Here is a 12,615-nt window from a genome sequence, read left to right as displayed (position 1 = left end):
GAATAGTTTTGAATGGAAATTGTAAACTACACTCTAAAATAGCTTTTAAAATATTTGATTTGATTGATTTAATGATTTTCGTCCATGAAAAATGTGAAAATAGACTGTTTAATTTAGTTAATTGTACTGTTGTTTCTATATTGATTCTATGTATTGATTCATTATTTGTTGACTGAGGATGAGTCCAGACTTGGATTATAACTAGTGTCCTCAAATACTCCTCTCTTGGTTTGTTTCATGTATATATTAGAAGTGTCCATGATTTTGCTGGTGTAATAGTGAATGTATGGATTTTGCTTATGATCATCATAGATCTGAGTCATTGTTCTTTCTCTTTCTGTCTTCAGTCTGTATAGATGCAGTATTACAGAGAAACAGTGTCTCATCCTGACTTCAGCTCTGAAATCAAACCCATCACACCTGAGAGAACTGAACCTGAGCAGGAATAAACTAGGAGACTCTGGAGTGAAAAACCTCAGTGATCTACTGATGAACCCACAATTCAAGCTGGAGAAACTAGAGTTAGTACAGTTAAAGTTTATTTATTTTAAGACATCAGGTCTTAAGTTATATTGTTTAAAGCAGTGCAATGGATTTGCCATATTGGTCACATTTTGTATGTTTTTTTTATTTATTTATCAAGTAATTGTTTAATGATAAATAGGTAAAAGGTAAAAGCAAATAAATAAATAAAAGAAAGAAGAGAAGAAAGAAAAAGAAACTAATGTAAGGGATTAAGTACATTTAATTTAGCTCAAAGGGAATCGAATATGATTCAATAGGGAATTTGAACAGAGTCGCTGTTTTACGGCTGTTCAGAGTCGACCCGCGATTCATTAAACGAGCCATGTAACAGAAACTCTGCAATGGATATTACTATCCAGAATATAGTGAAAACACTATATATTAGCACAGTAGCAAAAATCGGCAGTTTAAGACATTAACTTGTAAGCACGAAACACAAGATACTTATCTTTTCTAATAAAAATATGATTTTATCGGATAAACCTAACACATACAAACTAATCTAACATAAACACACGCATTCACACAGGTTGCAGAAAGAGAAAGTGAGGAAAGAATGAGTTTAAAGGAATGAAAATATGAAGTCCCAAGTTTATAGCAATATGTGCAATTGCTTAGACCTGATCAACCCTCAATCGCTTAATTAACCCTCGTATTGAGTCCCTCAAAGAGGTTATTAAACTTTATATCAAATGCACCAGTTCAGTAGAATCTGGAGGTTGTACTTGCGTTGCCTTGTGTTGAGGGAATTCCTTTCTTTGCGTCGTTCCAGAAATGGGGTTTTCCCGAGGTTGCTGATTGGTTGGTTCTGTGGTCCTTTGTGAAGTCTTAAGCGTTGGCTTGGCTGAGGATGCGAGTTGTGCGCTGTTAAAGTTCAGGTCAGCGAAGACGTTTGGGTCGGTCGCGGCTTGCACAAAACTTAACAAGAACACGAAACTCTCAACGGAAAGAAATAAAAGAATTAAAGTAAAGACAGGAGTGTAATGATCTCCTCATGTTTCCTTTAGAGGAGCAGCTGGCATGCAGGCCAGGCAGCGTCAAGACGTGGCGGCACGAAGCCGTAAGAGAGTGAGAGCGAGAGTATGGAGTAAGCGCGTAAGAGAAGAGAGCGATTTGATGGTGTCCTGGGTATTTAAACTCAGCTTTTGGACACATCCCAAATGATGTCATGACCAATTAGAACATTGTCCTAAGTCAGGGTACTGCTGGTTCCTCCTCCCAAACCATAAATCACAATGTCATCTGATCAGTCCCGTGGTCCCAGTTTTCCTGCTCTTGGCAAAGTTAAATTTGGACATGATTTCGATAACAAGACTAAAATACATTTTACAAAGAGTTGAATTATAGAAACATTTCAAGAATGCAATTTCGAGTCCAAACACACCAAACACCAATATAAACCGTTAAACTATTCAATAGTTATTAAAAAGGACATACACAATAAGTGATTGAAACATAATAGGCAAATGTGTGGGTTACATACATGATAGGAAATGTGCATAGAAATGCTGAGTTGCTCATGAGTCCCTTTTTTTATCATCATTTTATGTGTATATGTGAACAGGCAGTTTCCTGTGCCATACTGTGAGTGTAAGGATGTGTTCTGTGAGGAACGAAAGGTCAAGAGGGCGTAGAAAGAATTTAGTCTGTGTCCTGTGCATGGGGGAGCCCACCAACAGAAATGTCTAATGATTCTCATGTGATTTTCAAGATGTGCATCTCTTTGACAATTAATCTTGGTTACTTGCTCCAAATTTGACAATCAACAAGGGTCCTTTTGTGTTAATGTTGCAAGTTCCTATTTTTAAGCTTCTAGTTACTTGGTTGCTTCAAGCTGGCTGGAGCCAGGGTGTCAAATGACAAATTTTACGACAGGGGTCTGGTCGTGCTGGAGTTGCTGGAATTTGTGGAGTTTGAGGCTGTAGAAGTGTTTTTACTTCGAATCGAATCTCCTGAATTGTCTGATTAGCGCTGAAATCCTACACTAATGTGACTCAAAGCAAACTATTAGAAACTAATGCCCACTGTAGGTCTTCAATACGATGATCATCATAGATCTTGAACCTCAGTCTGAATCAAATCAAAAAACACAGGAGGGAATAACTAATGTGCTTTCTGTCGTCTCTGTTTCCATCAATTTATTTGTGGAGCGCGTCACAAAAATGAGCCAAAACTTATCATATACTATTTGACACACAGTTTTTTTGTTTGTTTTGTAAAATATATTTCACATATTTATTTATTAAGTTGGCTTGAGAAATGCTATTTAAGCATATTATTATTCCTCTTCTGAGACTAAAATGTCTGACTGCTGCTCCTAGAGCTTTAACTCTACAAACTTCAAACACAGACCAGATCTTCAGACTGATCTGACTCCAGTTGCTGGATCTTTTCTAACTGATCGGAATTACGATTTTCCTATAAATAATAAAAAAAACTTGGGAAAATTCCATAAACTTACATTGAGGAATGTTCAAATGATCAACACTATTCAAACTCCAAAGGTGCGTTCCGATCGACAGGGTCCCTACGCAGTGTTCACTGCTCCCTACTGCCTTAGCACGGTATATCCGTTGAAGTGGACTTCGCTGACAATAATCGCTGATTTGGAATGCCCTGAAACGTCATCAAAGCAAATCAACGGCAGGGTCACGCAGATTATGATTTAACATAAATAAATATTGTCATTTATTTTACTTTCAAATTTAAATACATATAAAATACATATAAACTTGTGTATCTAAAAAATATAGTCCAAATGTATATGTTTAGACCGTTAACAGATTTTTGTGGTCTTATCTCACGCACTTTTTTCCCCCACACACAGCCTATATTTAACTATCCTGTGGTAACATTAAATAAAACAAGACAGAGCTTCAGAGTTTTACTTTCATTCATAAAATACAATATGCAAATGTAACATGAATCGCCATAACCATTCATAAACACTCTAATTTGTATAATAATAATAACATTTATTGCAACCGCTCCATTTCAGAGCCTTTAAAAAAACTTCAATGGCTCTGCTCCATCATTACTTCTAACTGGTGACGCGGTGCGCAAAGTGATGTACAGATGTTCCCTTATTCCCTATGCCGTTCGCAGTGCCCTTCGAACTGAACATGTTCGCTCCCTTCGGTTTGGAATCTCACTTAAGATGGCGGAATACCCTGTGAAGTCCACTTCGCAGTCCACTTACGGTCGAATGAAACGCACCTCAACTGTCAAAACTCCCGCAATCCCTTGAGACTCAATCAAACTGCCCTTCAATGTAGACTCTATGGAGACTCATTCAAACTCATGCTAGCACCTTGCTAATCATGCTACAAACTTGTTATAAACATGTTATCAACCTGTTAATCATGTTAGGAACATTCTAGTGACATGCTAGTAAATCTAGAAACATGCTAATAACTAATTGTAAATCATGTTAACAAAATTTTAGTGACATGCTAATCAGGCTAACAGCATGCTAGTAACATGATAATCATGCTAGCAACATGCTAGTGACATGCTAGTCATGTTAAAAACATGCTAGCAACTTCTTAACCTGTCACTGTCAAGGTTATTTATACAGCGGTTTTTACAATACAAGTTGTGTCAAAGCAACCTCACAGTATTAAAATAAGAAAATAAAATGTCAATAATAATGTAAGAGTTCCATATTGCATCAAAGTCAAATTGGAGAGGACTCATCTGGTTCCCGTGGCCTTGTGCCAGTGGCTATTTAGGGTAGGAGTTCTTTCCTGATGATCTATCTCTGGGGCTCATCTAGTTGACACGGTATCCACTGACATTCGGCTGTAGGTGTTGATCCACCATCTGTTCTGGGTTCGGACTGGATCTGGTGGATATGGTGACCTTGGAATAAGAAACAAACAGACTAATATTAATGTAGATGCAAGGGTTCCATATTGCCACAAAGTCAGATTGGAGAGGACTCATCTGGTTTACGCGGTCTTGCATCGATGGCCGTCTAGGAGATGAGGTCTTCACTGATGATCTGTCTCTGGGTCTCATCTAGTTGATGTGGTCTCTGCTGACATTCAGGGCTGTAGAGGATATCTCTGGGTGCTGATGGGCACGGACTAGATCCGGGGGACTGCAGTGACCATCTGATCTGGATACAGTTGGCTACGGTGACCTCGGAATAAGAAGGAAAGATACTAATATTAGTGTAGATGCCATTCTTCTGCTGATTCAACGGGTACATCAGGTGTTATAGGAAGTGACCCTGGTTCCGGTTGACCTAATTAATGTAGCCTAACAATCCTTTAACGGATTTGGATTATGAAGTGTATTATGTGTAAGCCAGGTTAAAGAGACGGGTCTTTAGTCTAGATTTAAACTGACAGAGTGTGTCTGCCTCCCGAACAGTGTTAGGTAGATTGTTCCAGTAAAGCATTACAATAATCTACCCTTGAGGTCATGAACGCATGGATTAATGTTTTAGCATTTGACATTGAGAGCATAGGTCATAATTTCGATATATTTTTTAGAAAAAAAAATGTGGTTTTCCAAATGTCACGTAAGAGATGAGGTCAGGGTCCAAAATGCAGGTAAGTGATTTTAATTAAACGAAACACAACAAACAGACACAAACCAAAGGCCAACACGGCACAACACGACTAGACTCAAGACCCGGTGACAGAGACAGACAGAACTGAAGACAATGCAGCCAGAATGAGGAGTGGGAAATGAGCAGCTTTATAGTCCGTATAATTGTGAACAGGTGTGGTTGAGATGAGTGTCATGATCACAATACAGGTGTACACAATCAGGGGAGTGCAGTGCGGGAGGAAGGGAAACAGCGACCTCCGGAGGAGGAGAGAGAGGCTCGCAACCCAGAGTCATGACAGTACCCCCCCTCTACGGAACGGATACCAGACGTTCCATAATGTCTGGCGGGAGGTGGAACGGGGGACTGGCGAAAACAGGGGGAGGGATGAACGTGAGCTGGCATCGCCGCCAGAGGAACGTGAGCTGGCATCGCCACCAGAGGAACATCAGCGGGCACCGCCGCCAGAGGAACGTGAGCTGACATCGCCGCCAGAGGAACGTCAGCGGGCACCGCCGCCAGAGGAACGTGAGCTGGCATAGCCGCCAGAGGAACATCAGCGGGGACCGCCGCCAGAGGAACGTGAGCTGACATCGCCACCAGAGGAATGTCAGCGGACACCGCCGCCAGAGGAACGTGAGCTGGCATCGCCGCCAGAGGAACGTCAGCGGGCACCGCCGCCAGAGGAACGTGAGCTGACATCGCCGCCAGAGGAACGTCAGCGGGCACCGCCGCCAGAGGAACGTGAGCTGACATCGCCGCCAGAGGAACGTCAGCGGGCACCGCCGCCAGAGGAATGTGAGCTGACATCGCCGCCAGAGGAACGTCAGCGGGCATCGCCGCCAGAGGAACGTCAGCGGACACCGCCGCCAGAGGAACGTGAGCTGACATCGCCGCCAGAGGAACGTCAGCGGACACCGCCGCCAGAGGAACGTCAGCGGACACCGCCGCCAGAGGAACGTGAGCTGGCATCGCCGCCAGAGGAACGTCAGTGGGCACCGCCGCCAGAGGAACGTGAGCTGACATCGCCGCCAGAGGAACGTCAGCGGACACCGCCGCCAGAGGAACGTCAGCGGACACCGCCGCCAGAGGAACGTGAGCTGGCATCGCCGCCAGAGGAACGTCAGCGGGCACCGCCGCCAGAGGAACGTGAGCTGACATCGCCGCCAGAGGAACGTGAGCTGGCATCGCCGCCAGAGGAACGTCAGCGGGCACCGCCGCCAGAGGAACGTGAGCTGACATCGCCGCCAGAGGAACGTCAGCGGGCACCGCCGCCAGAGGAACGTGAGCTGACATCGCCGCCAGAGGAACGTCAGCGGACACCGCCGCCAGAGGAACGTGAGCTGGCATCGCCGCCAGAGGAACGTCAGCGGGCACCGCCGCCAGAGGAACGTGAGCTGACATCGCCGCCAGAGGAACGTCAGCGGGCACCGCCGCCAGAGGAACGTCAGCGGACACCGCCGCCAGAGGAACGTTAGCTGACATCGCCGCCAGAGGAACGTCAGCGGACACCGCCGCCAGAGGAACGTGAGCTGGCATCGCCGCCAGAGGAACGTCAGCGGACACCGCCGCCAGAGGAACGTGAGCTGGCATCGCCGCCAGAGGAACGTCAGCGGGCACCGCCGCCAGAGGAACGTGAGCTGACATCGCCGCCAGAGGAACGTCAGCGGGCACCGCCGCCAGAGGAACGTGAGCTGACATCGCCGCCAGAGGAACGTCAGCGGGCATCGCCGCCAGAGGAACGTCAGCGGACACCGCCGCCAGAGGAACGTGAGCTGACATCGCCGCCAGAGGAACGTCAGCGGACACCGCCACCAGAGGAACGTGAGCTGGCATCGCCGCCAGAGGAACGTCAGCGGGCACCGCCGCCAGAGGAACGTGAGCTGACATCGCCGCCAGAGGAACGTCACCGGACACCGCCGCCAGAGGAATGTGAGGTGGCATCGCCACCAGAGGAACGTCAGCGGGCACCGCCGCCAGAGGAACATCACCGGGCATTGCCGCCAGAGGAACATCACCAGGCATCGCCGCCAGAGGAACATCAGCGGGCATCGCCGCTAAAGGAATGTGAGCGGACTCCGCCGTCAGAGGAACGCTAGTCGGCACTGCCGCTAGCGGTACGTCAGTGGGCACCGCCGCCATAAAGCGGATGTGCTCCTCCGCAGCCACCGCTCTGTAAGCGTCCATCGCAGCCAGATGAATGTAAACGGATGCCATCCATTCTGGCATAGCGTGAGCGGACGCCGCCGCATCAGGAACAGAGTGAGCGGGCATTGCCGCTTTTGAAAAAAAAAAAAACTTCCCCGCTGGACCCATAATTGCTGGCTGCATTCTGTCACGTAAGAGATGAGGTCAGGGTCCAAAATGCAGGTAAGTGATTTTAACTAAACAAAACACAACAAACAAACACAAACCAAAGGCCAGCACGGCACAACACGACTAGACTCAAGATCCGGGGAACACAGAGACAGACAGAACTGAAGACAATGCAGCCAGAATGAGGAGTGGGAAATGAGAGGGGGGTCCCGTGACGTGCTCATGAACCTAGACGCACTTGAGTAGAGCCCCTCACTTTTGGCCCCTTTTTGCTGATTTTTTCGCTTTATTTTAAGTTTCATTCTAAGTTTCATTCATTAATAATACTTCACCAGATGGCATACAGTCATAAATACCAGGACTTGTCTCCGTCGGCTTCTCCGATTAAGAAGAAATCAAAGTCACCGAACACAAGCCATATGGTTGACAAGATGGCGAGCACTGTTGCGCAGTTTGAGGACATTCTAAAAAATGAGTTGACGGCGATGCGGAAAGAGTTTGCTTCACACATGACAGTTGTTCAGTTGTTATGCTCTAAACTGGATCTTCTTACTGGGGAGATGAGAGAACAAAAGAAAGTTGTCGCAGATCACGATAGGCAAGTAGCCGCGCTTGAACAACAGGTAGTGGATCTACAGGATCGCAATAGGCGCAGCAATTTACGGCTGGTGGGATTGCCTGAGGGTTCCGAAAAAGACGACCCTATGGGTTTTTTTAAAAGATCGTTACCGATATGGCTTCCGTCCCTGGAGGGCAAAGAGTTGGAAGTGGAGCGAGCGCATCGCGTGTACACCAGGCTCTCCTTAGATCGAGCTAAACCCCGGGTTTTCCTCTTTAAATTGCTGCGGTACACAGACAGGGAGCTCATTCTGCGGGCAGCCAGACTTCATGCCCCGGTGAAAACATCCGACGGAGCAACGCTCTCCTTCTTTCCAGATTTTTCTCCCGTCACCGCAAAAAGAAGAAGTGCATATGCGCCAATTAGGAAGGAAATGAGGGAAGCTGGCATCCAGAATTTTCTTCTTTATCCTGCAACACTGAAGGTCATTCTCAATCAAGGTGAATCTAAGATGCTATACTCCCCAGAAGAAGCACGAGTTTTTCTCGGGGTCCATTCATCCACAATGTCTCAATGAACGGTTACTTGCTGTCTAATCGGAGAAGCCATGCTAAAAGTGGTTAGGTGACTGTTTTCCATTGTTCACTTTAATGATTATTTCTTTTCTTAATTCACAGTAGAAACTACATGTCTATACTGTAACGTTTACTGTTTATGGCTGGCGTTGTGTACTCTGATTTTTGGCAGTTTGGAGACTCTTAGATTTATTACTTTTTATTGTTTTGTTTTTTTGTTTTGTTTGTTTTTTTTTTCTTTTTTTTTATAATATTCTTTTTTTATGTTTTTTTTTTTCTGGATATACTACCTAGTCAATATGTGACTACGGGGCCAGTGTTGGTGCTTCAGTAATGTGCAGGTTTTTGTTGACGCCACGGATCATAAAAAGGGGGGCTGGCAGATTAAGGTTTGTTCTTGGTTTGATCTGCCATAGTTCGTGAGACTGTGTTGATCTCTCTTTGAATAGTGTTGGGAAGGGTGGGGGGTGGTTTAATGGTAGACTCAACGGGTTTTATTTTCAAGCTTGTATTTTGTCATATTATGCTGTAATTCTGTTTGATACTAATGACTGACCTCAATATTCTGAGTTGTAATATTAATGGCCTAAATGGCCCTCACAAACGTAATGTCACGGATTGGCCAGGTTCTTCAATGTCAATCACGCCACGCTCACCATCACCTGAATACTAACCAGCCACACCTGCACACAATCACCAGAGCACCTTCAAAAGCACACCACACACTACAGTCATTGTCCGGGCTCGTTTCAACGAAGCGGGCTCTAGCGCAAGCTATCTCCTGCTAACGCTATCCTCAGCTAAGGCTATCTACTACGAATTCTACTTAAAGATACTTACCTGTCGCTACTCACCTGTGTCTCGTCTCTTCCAGTTGTCTTCCAGTTCCAGTCTTCAAGGGTGATCGAGCCGTAAGCCCAATCCAGTCCTCAAGCGTGTGTGTGTGTGCCATAATCCATCTGGTCCATCGCCACAATCAGAGTGGCATTGAATGTCAACCTCCCGTCGTTCCTGCGAAGGAAGAAACCTCATTAGTTTTCTCCAGTCTACACATCCAGATATCCATTCTGTGAACTCTTCTACTCACCTTAATCACCAACTCAATCCACGTATTCTGCACTGCTGTTTTGAATAAACTCACTTACCTGTACTTACCTTTGTTGTCCGTCTGCTTCCGTAACAGAAGCCCGGACCGATACAGTTGACAGCATGAGTTCACACGATCCATTCCAGGAGTTGGTGGATTCACTACGGAAAGCATTGACCGCTGCTCATGTCACAACACCTAATGCACCTCCGGCACCATCACCACCGAGCACTTCTTCGGCTACTGGAGTTTCCAGTCCCATGGCTCGACCGGCGCCCTACTCTGGCGGGGCGGAGGAGTGCAGTGGATTTTTATTACAATGCTCATTGATTTTCACCATGCAACCTTCTCTATATCCCACAGATCAATCAAAAATCGCCTTCATCGTCTCTCTCCTCACTGGACCCGCTCTGCAATGGGCCGGCACCATCTTGACTCAAGCGGGACCGGTCACTCGTTCTCTCCAATCCTTCGTCGCCCACTTTAAAGAAGTTTTCGGCCATTCGGATGGTGGCATTTCGGCCAGCGAGCAGCTCTACCATCTCTCGCAAGGAACAATGTCGACACAAGAATATGCACTTCGTTTCTGCACCCTAGCGGCCGCGAGCGGATGGAATGAGCTATCTCTGCTGACTACTTACCGGCTTGATCTTGAACCATCACTGCGCCTCCAACTAGCTGCGTTGGACGACACTATGGGTTTAGAGAAGTTTATTCAACAGTCACTCAGATGTTCTGACCGGATGAAATCCTATCAATTTCACGCTGAGTCTAATAATACTGCACTCCTCCCTCCATCTGTACCCGCCAACCCTCCAGAACCAGAACCTATTATCTTGGAATCTGGTAGACTGTCTGCTGCTGAACGACAGAGGAGGCTGGCCCGGGGTCTCTGCTTATATTGTGGAGCCGGTGGACATACTCGTCTGAGCTGTCCACTTCGTCCCATCAGAGCTGCGGTGAGTGTCATCCGGTCGGATGAAGAAAGTATGAACCCCCTCACGATCTATGTATAGTTAACCACATCTCTTTACTCTGTTTCAGTCCCCGCGCTTATTGACTCCGGGTCAGCAGGAAATTTCATCTCGGGGGCCCTCTGTCGTCAGCTCCAGCTCAGCACCAAGGCCTCGGCTAATGTCTACCGGATTCAACCCACAACCAACGCCTTCTCAGTATGACCACGAATCCAAAGAAAATGCGAACCCATCCAACTTCAAGTCGGAGTGCTCCACAAAGAGGAGATTCAGCTACTGGTTCTGGAGGGTGCTCATATGGACATCATACTAGGGCGCCCGTGGCTGGTGAAGCATGATCCCATCATCTCTAGGGGCTCCGGCTTAGTAATGCAACGGGGGATGAAATGTTCATCCGAGTGTTTTCCAGAGCTCCCTCGTCCCATTCCACGTCCGGTACCTGTCTACGTCACTTCCATCGAAAGTCTCATGGAAAAGAGGTCTACTAGTATCCCTGAAATCTACTCCGAGTTCCAGGATATCTTCTACCCCAAGAGAGCTTCCCAGCTACCTCCACATCGGCCATGGGACTGCGCGATTGACCTGATTCCCAATGCGCCCTTGCCCAGAGGTAAGATCTACCCGTTGTCGCTTCCGGAGACTAAGCCCATGGAGGAGTACATTCAGGAGGCTCTCAATCTGGGTTACATCCGTCATTCCACATCACCTGCCGCGTCTAGTTTCTTCTTTGTGGCCAAGAAGGATGGCCTGCGGCCTTGCATTGATTACCGTGTCCTCAACCAAAGCACCATCCCCTTCATGTATCCTCTTCCTCTCGTCCCTGCAGCCCTGGAACAACTTCGGACCGCCACCATCTTCACTAAGCTGGACCTCCGCAGCGCCTACAATCCGGTACGAATACGGGAGAGCGACGAATGGAAGACCGCTTTTGTGACCCCTACTGGCCACTATGAATACTTAGTCATGCCGTGTGGTTTAGTCAACGCCCCCTCCGTATTTCAAAACTTTATCCACGAAGTCCTCCGGGAGTTCCTCCATCGCTCAGTGATCGTCTACATTGACGACATATTGATCTACTCCCGGAGTGAGAAGGAACATCGTCACCACGTTGCGGAGGTCCTTCACAAACTCAGACAGCACCACCTTTTCCTCAAAGCCGAAAAATGCTCCTTTCATCTCCAGTCTGTCCACTTCCTCGGTTACATCATCGACCAACATGGGGTCCACATGGACGAGGGGAAGGTATCCGCTGTGACAACCTGGCCAACATCCACTTCCATAAAGGAACTCCAAAGATTCCTCGGGTTTGCAAACTTCTCTCGCCGGTTCATCCACAAATACAGCATTATCACCGCTCCACTCACCAACCTCCTCAAAGGAAAACCCAAAACTCTCCTCTGGTCCCCTGAAGCCGCCGCAGCCTTCCAATCCTTAAAGTCAGCCTTCACCCAAGCACCTCTACTCACCCATCCGGACCCTGAACGTCCCTTCATTGTCGAGGTAGATGCCACCACATCTGGAGTCGGAGCCGTCCTGTCACAGTATTCTGGAACACCCAAGAAACTCCATCCATGCGCCTATTTCTCCCGGAAGCTCAGCCCAGCGGAAAGGAATTATGACATCGGGAACCGGGAACTCCTGGCCATTAAACTCGCCTTGGAGGAGTGGCGGCATTGGTTGGAGGGCGCTAACCACCCATTCCAGGTCCTAACCGATCACAAAAACCTCCAATATCTCCGAGCAGCAAAACGACTCTGTCCCCGTCAAGCAAGGTGGTCCTTGTTCTTCTCCAGATTCCGGTTCACTATTTCCTATCGTCCTGGTCCAAAAAACGTCAGTGCTGATGCCCTGTCCCGGTTAAATGACTCACAGGATACCCAAGAAACCACTTGCACGATACTCCCTGAAGAAATCATTGTCAGTCCCATCGAATGGGCAGCTCCTCCAGCCGTCGCCACTCCTGAACCCCGACCTCCGCTGGGCTGTCCTCCAGATCGTCGATACATCCCCAGGATCCAACG

General features: G+C 47.2%; 1 protein-coding gene across 1 annotated transcript in view; it reads left to right on the top strand.

The window, feature by feature from the left end:
* Positions 1-12,615, top strand: part of LOC141337911 (uncharacterized) — a 536,025-nt gene that overhangs the window by 507,864 nt on the left and 15,546 nt on the right. The window contains exon 36 of the mRNA XM_073843487.1: positions 357-530. Within this exon, the coding sequence (XP_073699588.1) occupies positions 357-530 (174 nt within the window). The remainder of the gene's footprint in view (positions 1-356; positions 531-12,615) is intronic.

The sequence above is a fragment of the Garra rufa genome, chromosome 7, assembly GCF_049309525.1.
Source record: "Garra rufa chromosome 7, GarRuf1.0, whole genome shotgun sequence".
NCBI lineage: Eukaryota > Metazoa > Chordata > Actinopteri > Cypriniformes > Cyprinidae > Garra > Garra rufa.
The sequence above is the reverse complement of the archived record's forward strand: the minus strand, read 5'-3'. Positions and strand labels throughout refer to the sequence as shown.